Raw genomic sequence first — 23502 nt, forward strand, 5'->3', positions numbered from 1 at the left:
ATTTGATAAATACACAGCCTATATAAAGAAGAAATAATGTATGTACAGTATAGTCGGGAAGATTAAGCCAAAACCGATGTGTGGGAAAAAAATCGGTACGTACGCACATGCACACACAGGTGTCCGCGCAAGGCTTCGTGGTCATGGTAGTCTTTCCTGGGGTAAACACAAGTGTCTCGGGATTTGACTGCTACTTTTGTCCCTTATTTGGGAGTGAGAAAGTTGGCAACCCTAACTGTAAAAGACATGTTGAGGTGAGTTTCACCCTACTTGAACACCACCCCCCCCCCACTAGTCGGCCGGTCCGCAAGAATATTGTCAATATTAAACCGGTCCGCGGTGCAAAAAAGGTTGGGGATCCCTGGTGTATATGACTCAATTCACAGTTTGAGTGAAAATGATTCAGGAATCTCATCAGTTTGAAATGGCCAATATTTGGGAGAAATAAAAATTAATCTGATCTATATTTGTGCTCAATTTTAAACAATGATTTTTTAAAGAAAAAAAATGTTAGAGCAAAATTATCCCACAGAGGAAAAGTAATGGAACAGAAGTTAAAAATGGCAAAAAAAGAATTGCTGGTGCTGGAAATCTGAAATGAAAACAGAAAATGCAAGAAACGCTCATCAGGTCATGCAGCATCTGTGGAGGGAGGAACAGGGCTTACACATCAGCTCAGATGAAGGCTCTTCAATCTGAAACATTAACTCTGTTTCTCTTTCCATGGATACTGTCTGGGCAGCTGGGAGCTCCTAGCATTTTCGGTTGTTATTGTGGATGTCGGAGCACATCTAGATAGGTAAATAGGGGTACAGCACAAACCTCTTAAGATGTAGTTCTGGTAGTTCTGGTCAGCTTCGGCTCCCACTTTGATGAGGCATATCAGTCCTTCAGCATTGACAAACTCAGGCACCAGATCTTTGTCATCCTATAGGTGAAATTGACATTACAAACTGAAATTACAACTGACATTGGGATGCTAGCCTTTATTAGTCGAGGCATTGAATTCAAAAGTCAAGAAGTTATGCTGCAGCTTTATAAAACTCTAGTTATGCCACATCTGGAGCATTGCTTACATTTCTGATTGTGCCACTATAGGAAGAATGTAAAGGCTTTGGAGAGGAGTGCAGAAGAGGTTTGCCAGGATGCTGGCTGGATGAGAGAGCATGGGCTATAATGAGAGCTTGGACAAACTTAGGATGTTTTTTTTCCAGAACAGTGGAGGCTGCAGGGAGATTTGATCAAGGATTATAAGATTATGAGAGGCATAGATAGAGTCGACAATATCTCTTAGCAAGTGTTGAAATGTCTAATACCAGAGGTCATGCATCAAGGTGAAATGAGGTCATTTCAAAGGAGCTGTGAGGGTCAGGAATTTTTTTCTCCCCCACAGAGAATGGTTAGTGCCTGGAATGAGCCACCTGGGGTGGTGGTAGAGGCAGATACAGTAGAGACTTATAAGAGAAGTTTAGATAGGCACATGATTGTGAGGGAAATGGAAGGATATGGACATTCTGTAGGCAGAGGGTAGTTAGTTTAAGTGGCCACTTGATTATTAATTTAATTGATTCAGCACAGCATTGTGGGCAGAAGGGCCTGTTCCTGTACTGTAATATTCTATGTTTTATGTGTAGGGTTCTCAGTAATACTAGATGGACTGGTAATCCCTTATTACCAAAATGGCTTCCCTGAAGTGCTATAGCAAAATGGCTTTTCGTACTGTTAACTGCTGAGCAAGGGGTTCTCTGTAACAGTGATGTTTGAGTTATACTATGTAATAATGGAAATTGTATTCATTTGCCAGCCAATGGAAGTCATGTTATGTTATCTTGTATATGTGTGCTGAGTTGAGGAGTGCGGGCTTTTTTGGGAGGCGAGCAGAGAGAACAGACGTGCAGGGAAGGGACAGCGGTTCCAGGGTGGCAGATACCGGACCTCGGGGGTTCGGATGGTGGCCGGAGTCTTGGAAGGATGTTGTGGGTGGAATCGGAGGCGTGAGCTCCAACGTATTAAAATATTATGTGCACAAAACTGATAAGTTACTTATGTGGCGCCTTTTCTTTTAGTTGTTGCTACTGACCCATCACCAAAATTTGCTATAAAGTATAGTTCTTTACTCGCATTTGGTATATTGTTTCGTATTTTTGTCGTGGCTGATCATTGGGCGCCTCACACCGTATCTGCCCCAAAGCATTTGCACTGTTTGGCGGAGTTGACGACTATTCACCCTAGGCAACGGGAGTCAGTTGGGGCAAAGGCTGTTACATTTGTACATCAGCAAGGAGTGTAGTGCTGTGTATTTTGTAGTGGTCACAAAAATAAAAACTTTTTCTTGAATATCATTCATAAATCCAAACTGTTGTGAATTTAATATTTGAGCAATATTGTAAATTTATTGTTTGATTAAGCAGCCTCTTTTTTTACATAATGCATTGCGGGTTATATATAAAAGTACTTAAAAGGTACTTAAAAGTACTACCCATCCCCCACATGAGCCATCTGTTGTTGGCCCCCAACCAACACATATTCCACTCTCCCCTCCTACCCCTCCTCACAGTCCTCCAGCCTGCTCTCATGACTATACCCTTTCCCCACACAAAACCACCATGGTGGGCTTCACAGCTGAACAGGTGAGAAGACAGTTGAAACATCTCAACCCAAGCAAGGCTGCAGGACCGGATGGTGTCAGTACCAGGGTGCTCAAAGCCTGTGCCCCTCAGCTATGTGGAGTACTTCGCCATGTATTCAACATGAGCCTGAGGCTCCGGAGGGTTCCTGTACTGTGGAAGATGTCCTGCCTCGTCCCTGTGCCGAAGACGCCGTGCCCCAGCAGCCTCAATGACTACAGACCGGTGGCATTGACCTCCCACGTCATGAAGACCCTGGAGAGACTTGTTCTGGAGCTGCTCCAGCCTATGGTCAGGCCACACTTAGATCCCCTCCAGTTCACCTACCAGCCCCAACTAGGAGTTGAGGATGCCATCGTCTACCTGCTGAACCATGTCTACGCCCACCTGGACAAGCCAGCGAGCACTGTGAGGGTCATGTTTTTTGACTTCTCCAGTGCATTCAACACCATCCGCCCTGCTCTGCTGGGGGAGAAGCTGACAGCAATGCAGGTGGATGCTTCCCTGGTGTCATGGATTCTTGATTACCTGACTGGCAGACCACAGTACGAGTGCTTGCAACACTGTGTGTCCGACAGAGTGATCAGCAGCACTGGGGCTCCACAGGGGACTGTCTTGTCTCCCTTTCTCTTCACCATTTACACCTCGGACTTCAACTACTGCACAGAGTCTTGTCATCTTCAGAAGTTTTCAGATGACTCTGCCATAGTTGGATGCATCAGCAAGGGAGATGAGGCTGAGTACAGGGCTACAGTAGGAAACTTTGTCACATGGTGTGAGCAGAATTATCTGCAGCTTAATGTGAAAAAGACTAAGGAGCTGGTGGTAGACCTGAGGAGAGCTAAGGTACTGGTGACCCCTGTTTCCATCCAGGGGGTCAGTGTGGACATGGTGGAGGATTACAAATACCTGGGGATACGAATTGACAATAAACTGGACTGGTCAAAGAACACTGAGGCTGTCTACAAGAAGGGTCAGAGCCGTCTCTATGTCCTGAGGAGACTGAGGTCCTTTAACATCTGCCGGACGATGCTGAGGATGTTCTACGAGTCTGTGGTGGCCAGTGCTATCATGTTTGCTGTTGTGTGCTGGGGCAGCAGGCTGAGGGTAGCAGACACCAACAGAATCAACAAACTCATTCGTAAGGCCAGTGATGTTGTGGGGATGGAACTGGACTCTCTCACGGTGGTGTCTGAAAAGAGGATGCTGTCTAAGTTGCATGCCATCTTGGACAATGTCTCCCATCCACTACATAATGTACTGGGTGGGCACAGGAGTACATTCAGCCAGAGACTCATTTCACCGAGATGCAACACTGAGCATCATAGGAAGTCATTCCTGCCTGTGGCCATCAAACTTTACAACTCCTCCCTGAGCCAATAGGCTGGTCCTGGACTTACTTCATAATTTACTGGCATAATTTACATATTACTATTTAACTATTTATGGTTTTATTACTATTTATTATTTATGGTGCAACTGTAACAAAAACCAACTTCCCCTGGGATCAATAAAGTATGACTATGACTAAATGGCATACGTCATTATGCCATCAAATCATACATGCACGGTTCACTTGGTAGAAAACATAACACACACTACAAAGACTGCAGATTGACATATATAGAGGATATGAAGCAGCATCTTTTCAAAAGCAGAAAAATTTGGACACACTTAGCAAATGGATGGCATATAAGACAGCTTCTCTGTAACTGCTATACTTTGTTCTAATTGTTGTTTACCTTGTTCTAACTCAGTGTACTGTGTAATGAGTTCATCTGTATGAGTAGTGTGATAATTCAGATAGTTCCCTTGTACAAGGTGTTCTCTTGACATTATGATCAACGTTCCCTCTAATTTCTTTCACAGCCATGTGGACCAATCACTGCTCTGAACATTACTATACAGAAGGCTCTTGGGAAACCGAAAGGTCTGAAGGGAGATAAGTTCCCTGGACCACAAGGTCTACACCCCAGAGTTCTGAAAGAGGTGGCTGAAGAGATCATGGAGGCATTCGTAATGATGGTTCAAGAATCACTGGATTTTGGAATAGTTCCAGAAGACTGGAAGATTGCAATGTCATTCCACTCTTCAAGAAAGGAGAGAGGCAGAAGAAAGGAAACTGTGGGCCAGTTAGTCTGACCTCAGTGTTTGGGAAGATATTGAAGTCGATCATTAAGGATGAGATCTCAGTGTACTTGGATGCACATGATAAAATAGGCCACAGTCAGCATGGCTTCCTCAAGGCAAAATCTTGCCTGACAAATCTGTTGGAATTCTTTGAAAAAATAACAGGCAGAATAGACAAAGGAGAATCATGGATGTCGACAAGGTGCCACACACGACGCTGCTTAATAAGCTACAAGCCCATGGTATTGAAGGATAAGTTCTAGCATGGATAAAGCAGTGGCTGATTGGCAGGAGGCAAAGAGTGAGAATAAAGGGTACCTTTTCTGGTTGACTGTCGGTGACTAGTGGTGTTCCACAGGATTCTGTGTTGGGACTAATTCTTTTTATATTATATGTGAATAATTTGGGTGATAGAATTCATGGCTTTGTGGCCAGGTTTGCAGATGATATGGAGACAGGTGGAGGGGCAGATAATTTTGAGGAAGTAGAGAGGCTACAGAAGGACAGAAAGATTAGGAGAATGGGCAAAGAAGCAGGAGATGGGATACAGAGTAGGGAAGTGTATGGTCATGCACTTTGGTAGAAGAAATGAAAGGGTAGACTATTTTCTAAATGAAGAGAAAATACAAAAAAAATTGAGGCACAAAGGGACTTGAGAGTCTGTGGGCAGGATTCCCTAAGGGTTAATTTGCAGATTGAGTCTGTGGTGAGGAAGGCAAATGTGATATTAGCACTCATTTCAAGAGCACAGGAGTAGAAAAGCAAGGATGTAATGCTTCGACTTTATAAAGCACTGGTGAGGCCTCACTTGGAGTATTGTGAGGAGGTTTGGGCCCCTTATCTTAGAAACGATGTGATAAAACTGGACAGGGTTCAAAGGAGGTTCACAAAAATGATTCCAGGAGTGAACGGTTTCTCATATGAAGAGCGTTTGATGGCTCTGGGCCTGTATTCACCAGGATTCAGAAGAATGAGGGGCGACCTCATTGGAACCTATTGAATGTTGAAAGGCCTTGAAAGAGTGGATATGGAGAAGATGTTTCCTATGGTGGGAGAGTCTAAGACCAGAGAAAACAGCCTCAGAATAGAGGGTGTCCCTTTAGAACGGAAATGAGGAGGAATGTCTTTAGCCATAGTCATGAATCTGTGGAATCCTTTGTCACAGGCCGCTGTGAATGCCAAGTCTTTATGTGTATTTAAGGCAGAGGTTGATAGATTCTTAAAGGTCAGGGCATGAACGGATACGGGGAGAAGGCAGGAAATTGGGGCTGAGAGGAAAATTGGATCAACCATGATGAAAAGGCAGAGCAGACTAGATGGTCAAATGGCTTAATTCTGTACTATATCTTATTTTCTCTTATGGGCTAAACACACATCCCCATGGCATGCCAGTGTTGACTGTCAACAAAGTGGAGATGTTACTTCCAATCTGCACAGATTATGGTCTACTGGTTGGGAAGTCAAGGATCCACTGCCTTAATTTACAACTTTATCTTGAATGCCAAATGACTGAGCCTTCTTGCCCAACCTCCTATGTGGGGTCCTTGTCAAAGGCCTTGTAGTGAACCATTGACTGCCTTGCCTTTATAGACTTTCCTGGTGACTTTCTTAAAAAAAAACTCTGCAAGATTGGTTCGACATGACCTCCCATGTACACAGCTATGCTGAATATCTCTAATCAGTCACTGTCTATCCAAATACTAACATATATGTTGCCTTAGAAAAACTTCCAATAACTTACCCACTACTGATGTCAGACTTACCGCCCTATAATTTCCTGGTTTATACTTAGTACCTTTCTTTAACAATGAATGACGAACAACATAGGCTATCCTCCAAACCTCTTGCACGTCACCCGTGGCTAAGGATGTTTTAAATACCTTTTGTGGGCCCCTGCAATTTCTGCGCTAGCCTCCCACAGGATCCAAGGGAACACTTTGTCAGGCCTTGGGGACTTATCCACCCTATTTTCCTCAATAGAGCAAATACCTCCTGCTCTGTAATCTGTATTCAGTCCATGATCTCACTGCTGTTTTGCCTCAGTTCTACAGACTCTGTGCCCATCTCCCAAGTAAACGCAGATCCAAAAAAATCAATTTAAGACCTCTTCCATCTCTTTTGACAGTACATAGATGACCACTCTGATCATCCAGAGGAACAATGCTTTCCCTTGCTATCCTTTTGCTCTTAATAGGTATAAGACCTTGGGATTCTCTTTCCTCTTGTCTGCTAGAGCAACATCATGCCTTCGTTTAGCTTCCTGATTTCCTTCTTGTGTGTTCTCTTGCATTTCTTATATTCCTCTAGTACCTCTACCTCACTTTCTCCTGCTTACCTATACCTGCTGCGCACCTCCTACTTTTTCTTCACCAGGGCCTCAATATCTCTTGAAGACAAAGGTTCACTAAAACCTGATAGCCTTGCCTTTTATTCTGACAGGAACATATAAACTCTGTTCTCTCAAAATTGCACTTTTGAAGGCCTCCCACATATCAAGTACACAGAACACAACCTGTCCCAATCCACACTTGCCAGATCCTTTCTGATACCATCAAAATTGGCCTTTTTCCAACTGACAATCTCAACTGGAGGACCACACATATGCTTCTCTATAATTATCATGAAACTAATGGCATTATGTTTGCTGGACGCAAGTGTTCCCGTATACAAACTTCTGCCACCTGCCCTGTCTCATTCCCTAATGGAGATCTCATATTGCACTTCGTTTAGTTGGGACCTCCTTGTACCTATTAAGGAAACTTCCCTGAACACACTTGACAAACTCTAACCTATCCAGTGTTTTTACAATTTGGGAGTCCCAATCGATATGTGGGAAGTTAAAATCATCTTCTATCACAATCTTATGTTTCTTGCAACAGCCTGAAAACTCTCTATAAATTTGCTCCTCTAAACTGCGCAGATTGTCCGATGGTCTATAATGTAATACCATGAATATGGCCATCCCTTTCTTATTCCTCAATTCCACCCATATAGCCTCAGTAGACAGGCTCTCCAGTCTGTCCTGGCTGAGTACTGCAGTGATAATTTCCCTGACTAGTGAGGCCACCCCTCCCTCCCTTAATCCTTCCCGCTCTAAAATGTCCAAGATAATGGAACCATGGAACACTGAGCTGCCATTCCTGCCCCTCCTTAAGCCAAGTCTCACTTAAGGCTCTAATGCCATCATTCCACATGCTGATCCATCCTCTAAGCCCATCTGCCTTATCTACAATAACCCTTGGATTGAAATGTACACAACTCAGAACATTGGTCCTACCATACTCAACCACTGCATTCCTGATTTTGTACGTAGGCAGGCTTAACAATATCTTTTGCCACAACCACTCCACTATCAGCTCTGGCACTTTGGTTTCTATCCCTCTGAAACTCTAGTTTAAAAGTTAGAGCAGTAGCAAGTAAATGTCCCACAAGGATATCAGTCTCCCTTCAGTTCAGATGCAAATTGTCCCTTCTGTACAGGTCTCACCTTCCCTGGAAGAGAGCCCAATGAACCAAAAATCTGAAGCCCTCCCTCCTACACTCATCTCCTTAGCCATGTGTATGATCTGTATGATCTTCCTGTTTCTGGCCTCGCTAGCCCGTGGGAACAGGTAGCAATCCTGAGATCACAACCTTGGAAGTCCTGTCCTTTAACTCCCTGAAAGCACTTTGCAGAACCTCGTCACCCTGCCTACACATGTCGCTGGTATCAACGTGGGCCATGACTTCTGGCTACTCACGCTCCCACTTAAGAACAGCAGTGAGAGGGAGACTAGTTAAACACAAGCAGGTGGCACTGACCACCCATTCGTTTTCAACTCTCGTCCTCATCGATTCCAATCTCGCTTGATGCTTCAATCAGTGCGGAGTCATGGAGCCGACTATGGGATCATGTTCCGCCATTAGGAATCGACGCAGCCACCTCCAGGTACAGCCATTGCTGCATTCCAAAGCCTCCAAGAGATCGCAGAAGTGCCAGATCATTCAGTCGCCAGAAAATACATTCTTAAAAAGGAAATTGCGGGCTGCAATCGATCACAGTTCAGAAGAAGACAAAGTATATCTAGAAGAAGGAGAGTATCCAGTAGTTTTGTAAGCTGTCTGCATGATGTCGCTGTTGGTCACCAGCGCGATCGTGCAGTAAGTACCATTCAAAACAAAATGGAAAGCAGGGCTCTGAGGAAGAATCTGAAATTAAAACTTCTATCTTTGCAGATGCTGACAGACTTGCTGTGCATTTCCTCTATTTTCCACTTTTATTTTGTTGGCCTCTGTGTCTTGCCAGAAGTTCACAACTTAAGAATAGGAGACATACCTGTCTGTTTAGTTGGAAGACTAGAATGGGGGCAGGAATAGCAGGGGTGTTAAAGAAGATCGAATAAAACTGATGTATGCATAGTAATAGATTGCTCAAGGACATTTGATACATGATCCTGCATTTACTATAAGCAATAAGACTTATTATATAATTAAATTAATAAACTCCATATGTTTCAGTCAGACATTGAAATACACTAGGTCAGAATACCTTACAAAACTTCCCTAAAGCTCAGCAAGCAAGATCTGGAACCAAATGAGAACCAGGTGATCACAAGAACAGAAGAAATAGGAGCAGGAATAGGCCATTTGGTCCAGAGCTGAGCCATCAATCAATAACAGCATGGCTAATCTTCTACCTCAACATGATTACCTGACCTTGTCCCTTCATCCACGAATTCCTCTAACATCCATAAGCACGGTACCTGCTGCTCTTATAGGACCTTATGACCTAATGACATGGGAGAGGAATTAGGCCATTTTTCCCATCAAGTCAGCTCAAATAGTGCATCATGGCTGATTTATTATCCTTCTCCTGTCTTCTTCCCGTAACCTTGGATGTCCTTAGTAACCAAAATCATATCAACCTCTGCTTCAAAAATACTCAATGACTTGGATTCCACAGCTTCACCACTGTCTGGCTGAAGAAATTTCTCCTCATATCTGTTCTAAAGGGATGTCCTTGTATTCCAAGACTGAACCCTCTGGTTGCAGACTCCCCCACTATAGGAAACATCCTCTCCACATCCAATATCGAGACCTTTCAATATTCAAAAGGTTTCAATGAGATCACATAATGTTCTGCTGAAGTCCAGTGAGTACAGGTCTAGAGCCATTAAAGGCCCACATACATTAACCCTTTCATTCCTGGGAACATTTTTGTGAACTTCCTCTGGACATTCTTCAATGCCCACAAATCTCTTCTTTATAAATCTCCCTTACAAAATTTCAACATTACAATCTTGTTTTTATATTCTAGTCTTCTCAAAATGAATGCCAACGTTGCATTTGCCTTCCTTCCCACCAACTCAGTTTACAAGTTACCCTTAAGGAAATTCGGAACAAGGAGTTTCAAATCCCTTATCACCTCTGATTTCTGAACTTGCTCCCCATTTAGAAAATCATCTATGCCATTATTCCTTCTCCAAAAATGCATGACCATACACTTCCCTACACTGTATTTCATCTGCCATTTCTTTGTCCATTCTCTTAATCTCCTCCTGCTTCCTTAACGCTACCTCCCCTCCCACCTATCTTTGTATAATCTGCAAACTTGGCCACTAAACCATCAATACCATCATCTAAATTATTGACATATAACATAAAAAGAAGCAATCTCCACTAGTCATTGGCACAGAACCAGGAATAGCCCCATTTATTCTCACTCTTTGCCTCTTGCAAGTCAGCCAATCCTCTACCTCTCCTTGGATACAATGAACTCTTGTTAATCAGCCTCATGTGTGGCACCTTGTCAAAGGCCTTCTGAGAATCTAAGTCCACTGACTCTCCTTTGTCAATCCAGTTTGTTATTTCCTCAAAGAAATCCAACAGATTTGTCAGGCAAGATTTCCCCTTAAGGAAGCCATGCTGATTTTGGTCTATTTTATCATGTGCCTCAAAGTAGTATCCTTATCAGTGGACTCTGAATTCTTATCAGCCATTGAAGTCAGCCTAACTGGCCTACAATTTCCTGTCTTATGCCTCCTTCCCTTCTTGAAGAGTGGAGTGACACTTAAAATTTTCCAGTTCTCCAGAACCATTCCCGAATCTACTGATTTTTGAAGGATCATTACTAATGACTCCACAGTCTCTTCAGCTACCTCCTTCAGAACCCTGGAGTGTAGTCCATCTGGTCCATGTGATTATCCTACCTTCAGACCTTCCAAATTTATGGCATGCTCCTGGTGCCTTCCACAGTGAAGACTGGCACAAAATACTCATTGAGTTCACCCACTATTTCTTTGTGACCAATTGCTACCACTGTTGTGTGTTTAATATTTGGGTAATATTGTAAATATATTATTTGAATAAGTGTTCTATTTAATTTAAATAATTCATAACAAATTTATATATAAAAATGCATTTACACCACACGTTGCATCCGTAAAGCAAACAGCATTATGAAGGAACCCACGTACCCCTCATACAAACTCTTCTCCCTCATGCCATCTGGCAAAAGGCACCGAAGCTTTCGGGCTCTCATGACCAGACTATGCAACAGTTTCTTCCCCCAAGTCATCAGACTCCTCAATACCCAGAGCCTGGACTGACTCCAACCTACTGCCCTCTACTGTGCCTATTGTCTTGTTTTTATTTATTGTAATGCCTGCACTGTTTTGTACACTTTATGCAGTCCTGGGTAGGTCTGTAGTCTAGTGTAGTTTTTGTGTAGTTTTTGTGTTGTTTTACGTAGTTCAGTGTAGTTTTTGTATTGTTTCATGTAGCACAATGGTCCTGAAAAACGTCTCATTTTTACTGTGTACTGTACCAGCAGTTATGGTCGAAATGACAATAAAAGTGACTTAACTTGACTTGATATGTGATTGCATATTTCATGATGCTACCAGTCGTATATTTGCGGCTTGCATGAAGTAAAAACGAAGTACGCATGTTTATCTCTCAGCTCCTTGTTTTATCTTTTAATTAATTTAATGTGTTGGAGTTACAAAGCATAACAGTGGTGACAAGGAAGTTGAAGTGAAACCTGAGATGACTACCTTCCTGTTAAAGCACAGTGACACAATCAAGTTTTTAAAAAAGTACGGTGCGAACCGGTTGAGCAAAAAAAACAGCAGCACATACTTCTTCAGGAACAACCAGAGACAGTTGAGTTTTTTTAAAAAGGCATAAAATGGAAGAATTCATGTTTTCATAAATATTGAGTATCAGGTGATATTAATTATTAAACAAAAGAGCAGAATTGGCTGCCTACATTGGAAAGATAGATGCATTTGAATGCTGAATGGATAACTGGCTCACATATACTGACCTAATAGAGAAGTATTTTGAAAACAATGAAATAGCCAATGAGAAGGGAGTACCAATTTTGCTGGGTGCATTAAGTTTAAAGGTGTACAAGTTTGACTAGAACTTTGACTGTTCCCACCAAGCTAGCCAAAATGAGCTTTGTTGACATTGTGAAACTAATGCAGGATCATTTAGAACCAAAGCTATTGTTGATTGCAAAACACTTGAGGTTTCATGAGCAGAATCAAAAAGATGGGGAGTCCACTTCAGCATACATGACCGAATTGAAGAGATTGAGCATTGTCAGTTCAGTGATGAGCTTAATTTTGTATTGAGATTGTTTAGTTTGTGCAATTTTACAAGAAAGCATTCAAAAATGGCTCCCAACTAAAGCACAACTTACATTTCGAAGAGCAGCTGAAATGGCTGTATCAATCGAAATGGCAATCAGAGATGCAATTGAGTTGCAGTCAGGAATGAAAGTGAGCATGAAGAAAATTACAAAGTCTAAACAGAAACCAGCCTGGCCAGACAAACTGCATCATCATTGTGGCAGGGGATCACGTACACCAGATCAATGTCAATTTAAAGGCAATACTTGCAGAAAATGCAACAAAGTCGGACACATATAAAGAGTATGCCAGGCAGACAAAAATAAATGGTCTGCACAGGGAAGAGAAAAGGTTAAAAAGTCAAGTTGCAGTTTCAAAAAAAAACACTAATCCACATGCTGTTGGTAAAAAATCTGATAATGATGGAAGTGACACAGGACTTCTCAGTAAATTCTCAGCATTGAGATTTACAATGTGAAAACTATCAGAAATCAACCAATATGACTCACACCAGAAATGAACGGCAACTTAAGTAAAATAGCTCAGCTCAGTTGTTTCAATCATCTCACAAGAAAGTTTGAATGGAATTTCAAAGATATTGAACTGAAGCCTGCAGATATCCAACTAAGAACTCATACTGGAGAAAAAATAACTCCTGTGGGAATGACATCCGTAACTGTGAAATACAACAACCAACAAGCCACAGTGGGCTTGTATGTGGTAAAAACAGGAGGGCCAGTATTGTGGGGCCATGATTGGCTGAGACAACTACAACTTGGTTGGAGATCCATCCACAGTTTGCATGGCACACCCCCTGCAATAAAGCCAACTGAAAGGTGCTGGAAGCTGCCACAGCAGTGTTCAAGGATGGCAGTAGAACACTCAAACGTATCAAAGGTAAAATACTGTTAGTTGAAAATATCACACCCATGTTTTGAAAAGCCCATTCAGCTCCTTATGCCATCCATGATAAAGTAGCTGGACAGCTAAATTGCATGGAGACTGAGGGAATTCTTTCCAAGGTTGGGTGGAGCCCTTGTGCAATGTCAGTGGTCCCAGAAGCAAAGAACGGGTCTGTCTGGATCTGTGGTGATTTTAAGGTCACCATCAACCCAGTACTGAAAGCAGTTCAATACCCTCTGCCCAGGATAGAGGATACTCTTGCAAACCTTTTTGGAGGGTAACACTTCAGCAAAGTGGACTTAGCTGAGGCCTACCTACAGATAGAGATGGAAGAAGAGTCCAAAGTGTTTCTCACAAAGAGCTTTATCACTATGATAGGTTTGATTTTGGAGTAGCATCTGCACCTGCACTCTGACAGGAAGCCATGGACCAGGTACTGCAAGGCTGCCCAGGCAATCAGGATGACAAGGCTACATCTCCAAAATCTCAGGACAGTGTTAAAAAAAATAGAAGATTATGAGCTAAAGCACAACACAAGTGTCAATTGTTTTCAACCAATCAACTGTGGTCACACTTTTGAATCACAAGGATAACACACGTGTGCCGAGAAAATTCAAGCAGTGGTGGATGCCCCAAAGGACGTGTTACAATTGCAATCATTTTTAGGATTTGTCAATTACTACAAGTTCCTGCTAGTGTGCTCTACCCTTTAAACTCTTTACTACAGATCAGGAAGAAATGGCAATGGACAAAGCAGTGTGAGGTGGCTTTCCCAATGGCAAAGGAAATGCTGGTGTCAGACAGTCTACTCGCATATTATTCTCCTCACCATACAGTGAAGCTTGCCATGCCTTAGAATGCCAACACGTTCAGAAGAAAGGTATCCAGAGCTCTCAGAATCACTTCCTGCAGTCCCAGAGTCAACTCTGGCTAAATAAATTATTCCTCATCTCTGTTGTAAGTGGACTTCTCTCAATTCTGAGGCAGTGCCCTCTGGTCCTACTTCATCTGTAGTCTGGCCTCTATCCTTTAACCTGTTTGGGGTGCGTGACTCAACCAAGAATCAAATCACAAGTTCCTGACTCCAGCCAACATAGCTCTCCCAGTAATTAAGCCATGCAAGCCTGCAAGCCCTATGACAAGGTTGTGGTTGTCTTTGAGGTTGCAGTATAAAGGAAATAAATGAACCACAAAGGATTTGCATGCAAAATAGCATGCGATTAGGAAAGCTGGTGCTCTTTATTGCTTGTTGACTGAAAAGAAAGGAGGAAAATTTTCAGGAAAGCTTACAGGCAGCTGTTGACACTGCACCTCAAGTACTGCAGCAAGTTTTGCTCTTGGTACTTAGGCAAGGGTGTGCTTACAATGAAGGCAGCAAACAAATGTTCACGCAGTCAATTCGTGAGATGAAGTTGTTGACATACGAAGACAGGTTGAGCAGACTGACCCTGTAACTCATGGAGTATCGGCAAGTGAAAGGTGATCATATTGAAACATTCTGGGTGGGTAATGACGGGGGGATGCTGAGAATATGTTCCCAATTACAGAGAGATCTCCCACTAGGAGGCACAGTTTCAGAATAACAAGAAGCCCACTGTAAACATAAGTGAATAGGTATTTCTTCTCTTTGGAGGTTGAGACTCCAGTTCAGAGATATGGGGAGAGATTGGGAAAGCTTGTTAGATCCAGGTCAGTCGTGATCTCATGGAATGCCAGACAGATTTAAGGGGCTGATTAGGTACTTCAGCTTTTATCCACCAATGTTCTTCTAATTTAATTTGAATCAAGACTGTAGACAGGTTTGAAGTGTTTCCCAGTATGTAGTTATTGAGGTAGAGCATGAGATAGGCTCTTCAGCCCGTCCAGCCATGCTGCCCAGCAATCCCCGATTTAATATTAACCTAATGGTGGGACAATTTACAGTAACCAATTAACTTATCCGCTGGTATGTCTTTGGACAGTGGGAGGAAGTGACAGCACCCGGAGGAAACCCACACGGTCACGGGGAGAACATACAAACTTCTTCCAGGCAGCGGCAGGAATTGAACCCTGGTCGCTAGTACTGCAAAGCGACGTGCTGACCACTGCGCTATCGTGCTGGCCCCATTGAAGCCCTTTCAGCTCAGACTGCAGCTATAGTCACAACCACAGCAGCAGTTCAAAAACTTTTGCAGGTACAGATGTAACCAAATCATTTGTACCTTTACCATGTTGCTTTTTCTTCATAACAAAAAGGTAGACTCTCAGCGATGTTGCTCACAGTGAGCTGGGGTTACAGGAGAAGTTGGAGACAGATTCGGACACATCGCAGGTTAAATGGTCAGTCATCTGAATTACTTCTTGCATATTTAAGCAAATCAGGAGAGTCTAAGTACAAGTGCTGCTCAGATTACAAAAGGAAATACATTCCTGGAAAATGTTTCATTAATAAACATTTAATAAATTAAAGCAGATAGATGAAACATAATGTGGCATTTTGCTGCATCCCTCATGGGTAAAGCGTAGTATTACAAAAAAAACTTTTAAATCTTTAGTGCCCGAAGAGCCCATAGCTAAAATTAGCAAATTAAACATTTGTAAGTCGAAGAATACCGTTCTATATAAAGTATGATGCATGTCTATACAAGAATTTTATTATGTTTAGTACTGGGGAAGAGTAAAACAACGAGGCGGGATTAATTCATTGCCCATTAAAGAATCAGTTTCTGGATTAAAGAGCAGAATACTCTAATAATCTGGGCTTTATCACTAACAGTATAGAGAAGTCAAGAGGCAAAAATAAGCCTAGAAAAAAGCTTCACTTGCTGCAAAAAAAAACGCCTTGTTTTTACAGAACATAATGATGTAAAGTTACTAGGATGCAATCTGTTATGTGATATACACAAATCACAGTATATTTTCTTAGCACCTTACAAGTTGGAAAAATTTGTGATAAATATATTTAATGATTTGCAATGTTGGGAGAAGGTGACCAAACACACAATTTCCAGCATGAGGAGAGCACGGTATGAGGAGATCGGCATAAGGACAAATGCAAGAGATTCAGGACAGAGGGAGTTAATACAGAAACCCTACTGGCATTGCAAACTTTATTACACAGACAGATGAAGGAAACTGCGAGAAGAAATACAGATTTCATATATTCTATACATAACAGCAGTATTCTTGCAGACAAGGACTGCCTCAGCCAGAGTACTGATGCATTTAGTCAATGGGCACACATCTAAAATGTGGTCTGGGTCTGCATCACAGCTCCAGGCTGTGGTACCTCAGATACCTCAAGTGCTGGTTCCTTGCATGAATGAAAATAATTAACAAGAGCCCGCTGAAAATGAGGCAGGTCAAGGGTGGGTGGATGAGCCCGAGATTAAACAGAATCACAATGTGGATAAACACCACCCTAGCTGACTGGTTTAAATTACCTGTATCATTGTCATGACTTTTGCAAATTTCTTTGTCAATATTACAACTTTTTTTGTATTTGTGAAATACAACATTTCTTTAATTGTTGGAGTGATGCAGTACCTGAAATAGCTGTTTCAAGGAGAAAAGTGATCTTCTTAAATCAGGACCGGTTGAGTTGTACAGTTTTTCTGTAAACAAAATTAGTAAAGGTTATTATCATAAACAGTTCAAAAATCACAAACCATAATTAAAATCTTAAAATCAAAACAAATCTTTAAAAATTGGAAAACCCATAAAAGACATTGATCGAAGAATTTTGCTCTTCCCCATTAAACAGCCTCACCATCCAACGGTCCTAGTTTCACAGATAAAAGTCTGCCAGACACAGTGAATGGAAAGCTCCTGATCTCTAAGAGTGGTGGCAATGGATCCATTGAACCAAAGTATTTGGGTTATAAACTGCAATGCCAACAATAGGCAAGACCGTTCACGTCAGAGATGTATGTGTCACAGGGATGGGTGTTAATGTGATAAGTGACATAATATCATTTCAAACAATAGTTGCAGAAATTGGAATATAGTTACTGTAAGAAAAAAATGGAACTGCAGGTTTCTCTGCAGTTTATGAATACCCAACTTTGGGCAGCCCATAGATACAATCAAACTTTTGGTAAATCAGTTTATTATTGTCACATGTAGTAAGGGAGAGTGAAAAACTTAACTTGCACGCTGTCCATACAGTTCATTACAGCAGTGCATTCGGGTACTACAAGGTAAAATAATAACAGAGTGCGGAATAAAATGTAATAACAAGTGCAGTCCAGGTTGACAGTAAGGTGCAAGGTCACAATGAGGTAGATTGTGAAGTCAAGAGTCCAACTTATCATATGAACACTATTCAACAGTCTGATAACAGTAGAAGAGAAGTTGTCCTTGAGTCTGGTGGTACGTGTTTTCAGGTATTTGTATCTTCAGCCTGACGAAGTGAAAAGTAAAAATGCCCGAGGTGGGCATATGTCTTTAATTATGCTGGATTCTTTATCAAGGCAGTGAGAAATGTAGATGGGGTCCATGGAGAGGTGGCTGGTTTCTGTGATGTGCTGACCTGTGCCCACAGCTCCTTGGAGCTTCTCACAGTCATGGGCAGAGCAGTTGCCAACACCAAATGTGATGCATCTGGATCAGATGTTTTCTGTAGCACATCGATAGTAGAGCAAGTCAGATGACTCTAAAATAATATCCTTTCCTCCAACAATACCAAATAAAGCGGTCAAAGGATTAGGCTTAAAGATTACTTTGAAAAGTATCGAGAAAGTTTGAAATACTTCTTTCCAATATTTTCCAAGACTCGGGCATGTCCAAAACATATGAATGAGTGAAGCTTCTCCATTATCACATTTATCACAATACGGAGATATATCTAAATAAAAACGAGACAGCTTATCCTTGGTCATATGGGCCCTACGGACCACTTCAAATTGTAGGAGAGAGTGGCGGGCACATAACGATGAAGTGTTAACCAATTTAAAAATTTGATGCCAAGTTTCCTCAGAAATTTAAGTCTGTAAATCTTATTCCCAAGGATTTTTAATTTTATCTAAAGGGACACTTCTCAATCCCAACAGCATATTATAAATTTTAGATATAGATCCATTATAAAAAGGTTTCAAATTAAAAATTACATCTAGTAGATGCTTATCAGGACTTTTAGGAAATGTACTTATTTGAGACCGAAAAAATATTTTATTTGTAGGTATCGAAAAAAATGAGTTTTGGGTAAACTATATTTAGTTGACAATTGTTCAAGCAAAAAGAGACTTCCCTCTACAAACAAGTCCTGAAAGCATTTAATACCTAATCTGTCCCATTCTTTAAAAGCCACATCAATTATAGAGGGTTTAAAAAAATAATTAAAAAATTAGATATTATTTTGAAGTCATCTGACTTACACATTTTGGCTTTTATTTCTCTTATAGCCAGAAGGACGCTCTTGCTTAAATGGAAAGATGCGGCCCCTCCTATTCACGCTCAATCGTTACGTGATGTGATGTCATGTTTAAATTTAGAGAAGATTCGATGTTCAATCTCTGAATCTAGCCAAGACTTTCAAACGTTGTGGGGACCTTCTTTGAATTATTTTCAAAACCTTTGATTTGCTGTTAAAGCACAGATGATGACTAATAATTTTTTTCTCCTTTTTTTCCCTTTACTAATCAGCTTCGGTCTTGGTAGTGGCTTAGATTTTTTTTATATAATAAAATTGCTATATTTCAATGTTATGAATTAATTAATCTGTATGAATATAGGGTAAGGAGTCTTTATATGCGATTTAGTATAATGTATTGATATATATTTTTTCTTGTACTCTGTATTTTTATATGTAAAATTAATAATAAAAATATTGGAAGGAGATAGTAGAGCAAAGGGGACATGCCAAACTTCTTTAGCCTCCTGAGGAAGTAGAGGTGCTGGGAAGCTACATGGCCATGTTGTCAATGTGGTTGGACGAAGCTAGGCTATTGGTGGTGTTCAATCTTCTTGATCTTAGCACTGTTGATGTAGACACGAGTATGTGCACTGACCCCTTCCTGAAATCAACAACCATCCCCTTTGCTTTGGTGACATTGAGGATACGGTTGTTATCATGACACCATGTCACTAAGTACTCTACCACCTTCCTGAATTCCGACTCGTCGTTTTTTGAGGTTTGGACTACTGTGGTGGTCATCTGCAAACTTGTAGATGGAGGTAGAGCAGAATCTGGCCACACAGTTGTTAGTGTACAGGGTGCAGAGAAAGGGGCTGAAGATGCAGCCTCGAGGGGTGCCAGTACTGGGAATAAACATGGTGAAGGTGCTTGTGCTCTGATTGTGGTCTGTTAGTCAGGAAGTTAATTTGGGAGACTAACAGGATGGATTTCCCAGCTGCAGGCATAGAGTCACAAAACACTACAGCACAGCAACAGGCCACTCAGCCCATCTAGAATGCCAAGCCATTAATCTGCCTACATCCAATGACCTGCACCTGGGCCACAGCCCTCCATACCCGTCTCATCCATGTACCTATCCAAATTGCTCTTGAATGTTGAAATTGACCCCCCATTCATCACTTGCACTGGCAGCTCATTCCACATTGCCAGCAGCCTCTGAGTGAAGAGTTTTCTCCTCATGTTCCCCTTTACATTTCACTCTTAACCAATAACCTCTAGGTGAAGTCTCATCCAACCTCAGTGAAAAAGACTGCTTGCATTTACCTTATCTATACATCTTATAATTGTGTATAACTCTATCAAAATCTCCCCTCACGTTCCAGGGAATATACTCCCAACCTATTCAACCTTTCACTATTACTCAGGTCTTCAAGTCCCAGCAACTTTCTTGGGCATTTTCTCTGCACTCTTTCAATCTTATTCACATCTTTCCTGTAGGTAGGTGACCAAAACTGCACACAGCACTCCAATCTAGTCTTCACCAATGCCTTATACAACTTCAACATAACATCCCAATTACAATACTGAATACACTGATTTATCAAGGCCAATATGCCAAAAGCTCTCTTTATGGCCCTATCTATCTGCGATGCCACTTTCAAGGAATTATGGATCTGTATTCCCAAATCGCTCTGTTCGACTGCACTCATTTGTAACAAATGAGCTAACCTTATTAAGAAAAAAAGGAATGGTTACAAATAAGATCTATCTATCTCTCACTTATATAATCATAATAAAGTTTTTTTTCGTGATAATCATAGTAACAGACTAGTGAAATCTTAAACCTGAGAAACAATTGCTTAAAGATTAGATGAAACAGGACCTAACAGGCAAGTTTTACCACAAAGGGTGTATGGAACAAGCCGCCAGAGGAAGTTGTAGAGACAGATACAATTATGTTTAAGATATTTAGACATGTGGATGGATATGGTCCAAATTGCAGGCAAATAGGCCTAGCTCAGGAAGGTATCTTCGTCAGCATGCATGGATTGGGCTACAGGGCTTGTTTCCACACTGTGTAACTCTATGACAGCAAGTACATTGAAGCAAAGTTCTACTCAATGAACACACACTAGGAATGCAGACAAATTTCCATTCTCAGATACCTGGCAATTCTTTTTGTGTAGCAATTGCTTCACTAGCCATCCTTACACAATTTGTAAACATCAAGAAATTTGCTGTACATTACATAAAGTGATCAATTTGAAATTTCTCCTCTTGCTTCCTGTTGCACTGTGTACAACAAGTGAGAATAATGAGTCTGATTGTTCATTTTATTTCATTTTCACATGAAATTAACATGAACATTGACTTGAGTATTTAAGTAAAAAAGTTCCGCTACTGACACAAAACCTGGCTAGATTATTATAAACTCACTGAAACCAGGGCAAGATCGGGTGGAGAAAGAAGAGACTGAGAAGTGAACAATGCCTTTATCAGATCTCCCTTTATTCTCCTCATTCCTCATTTTTGACATGTAGGCAACAAACACCTTGGGCTTAATCCATCTCCTCGGTAACCAGCAGTGGGCCACGTTACAACATGAGGGTATAAACACTCACGCAGTCTCACTGGTCATGCTCAAAACAAAAATCTAAAAATACCACCAGAAAACTGGCAGCAGCTTTATCCCGGAGCTTCCTAACATTCCCAAGTGCACACCAGTGTAATTTACAAAAACACTTTTTTAACCATCTCAGTACTTCAGAAAATTATAATTGGCTCATTTGAGCACAAGTGAATTAAACCTACAAGATAACTGGATGGTTGAGGATCTAACCCAATTACAAAATCGAACAGTAACAATGACCTCATTATTTGCTTATTTCGAGGGACTGTCTTAGCAGATAACAGATCTCCTGAGGCATTATTGATACTAAGTTCTATTGATCTGCAATTTCAAAGAAGTTTACTATTGTGGATGTTTTTTTTAAAAAAATACAGAGTACTTATAGACAGAGAGAAATTCCTGGGTTCTATGTTTTTTTGCCTATGATATGAACTTTGCCCTGGCTGCTATACACTATCCCACCACCCAGGACAAGGGCTGAGCCACCTGCTGCAAAAGGTGTGAATTTTTCATACTGTCTTTAAATATATAGCACTACATGTCCATAAAAGGCAAATTCACTAAACCATGCAGCATTAGCATGGATCGCACTTCAAAAAGAAAACACATTCCTACACATGCTGCCAGCCATAATCTTTGTATCTAGATAATTTATTGTAGAAAGAGCTTGTTGACTGTAATGTCAGCACCTCACTGGCACAAAAAGGACATTTTATCTTAACATGGCTCTTTCAATTGAGATCACAAGAGTCTTTTTGTCATTTCCTCTCCATGGAAGTCGTACACCAGTTCTCTGGAATGCACAGCCCTGCTGGGGAATCAGTGGTACCCAACTCCACCTTAGCAAAACTGCTGTTCCTTTGTATTGAATCCTCCATTCACTGACAATAACATTTATGTAGCACATACAACATGTTTCAAATGCAATCAAGAACCCCATCAAACAATGCTGCTGAGCATTTGCGTGACCTGGATTGCGGCTGAAGTGACGAAGAAGCTCAAGAACTCTGGCAAACATGACAATTTAATCCCAGCATCTCCCTGAGACTAACTCTGAAAGTTTCTGATGTGTTACAACTCAATCCACCATCTGGCACTCGACTTGGAGCAAAAATTACCCTTTTACAACCAATATCGTACTTCTATACAACCTCTTGAGCACAAAAGCAATAGTTTTCAAAATTTCTATAGAAGCTTTTTTTAAAACAGAATCACAGGTTTGATCACACCCGGGTCTTCTCTCTCTTGGCAATGGCGCTGGTGTGCCTGGCATCTCTTTACTGACTGGCCTTCCACTTCAGGATTCACTGCAATCTCCCTTGGGCTCTCTATCACCACGTTGTCAGAACTGTCCGTACACCCTCCCATGGTACACCTCTGAACAGATCCCATGGCTCTGCACCCAGGCTGTCATCATTCTTGCATCCTGGGAATCAGGTGCAACATGCAACTTAGAAGAAAGAAGATTCTCATTTCACCATACAGCACAAAGAGGCCATTCAGTCCATCATGTAACTGTTGGCTCTTAGAAGATTACTGTTTTCCCCACATTGCCCTGTAACTCCTACTCCCTCATATTTTTAAATCATCCCCTTCCTCCTCCCAATTCTCCTGCCTCACACCTACACTAGGGGCAATTTACAGTGACCAGTTAACTCACCAGCCAGCCAGTCTTTGGGATGCGGTGAGAAACGGGGGCATCCACAGGCGACAGAGAAACTCTGCACAGAGAAAACGGATGTTCAGGACCCGATCTGCGTCGCCGGAGCCGTGAGGCGGCAGTGCTACCAACTGCATTGCAACTTTCCATTGACCTCCAGGCAACACGATACCGCAGCAATCTCAGTGAATGAGATATTGATTGCCCTCCTGCTTAACTACATTATCAAAAGACATCCTGACCCTATTTGTACCAGAGGCAGAGTTTTCTTTCAGTCATGAATGGCTTCATTCTGTTACCTCGATGATGTCTACCTGCTACCTCGATGATGTCGTCAACACAGGAGCATCAGACGGACACAGACCAGCATGGTTTGGAGGGATGTGGATCATGGCCTTTGTTTAATTTGCCATCATGCTCAGCACAGACATCGCAGTACTACACTATTCCACGATCCGTGGAAAATCATCTCCCTTCACTCCAAATACATTCAATGGCCACTTAAACCAGTCAAACCAGTTCTCAGGGAGATCACGACTTGGCCAGGAGGTACCACCATGGCACTGCAGGACTGTTTCGAAAGCACGGACTGGAGCATTTTT

The 23502-nt window shown here is 41.6% G+C and overlaps 1 protein-coding gene across 3 annotated transcripts in view; it reads right to left on the bottom strand.

Moving 5' to 3' along the window:
* fhod1 (formin homology 2 domain containing 1) overlaps positions 1-23502 on the bottom strand; it is a 302751-nt gene that overhangs the window by 154497 nt on the left and 124752 nt on the right. For all 3 annotated transcript variants that reach the window (XM_072279446.1, XM_072279445.1, XM_072279444.1), the window contains exons 4-5: positions 16802-16869; positions 823-928 (exon numbers count right to left, since the gene is read on the bottom strand). In XM_072279446.1, coding sequence (XP_072135547.1) covers positions 823-928; positions 16802-16869 — 174 coding nt within the window. The remainder of the gene's footprint in view (positions 1-822; positions 929-16801; positions 16870-23502) is intronic.

This window comes from Mobula birostris, chromosome 15 (assembly GCF_030028105.1).
Source record: "Mobula birostris isolate sMobBir1 chromosome 15, sMobBir1.hap1, whole genome shotgun sequence".
Classification (NCBI taxonomy): Eukaryota; Metazoa; Chordata; class Chondrichthyes; order Myliobatiformes; family Myliobatidae; genus Mobula; species Mobula birostris.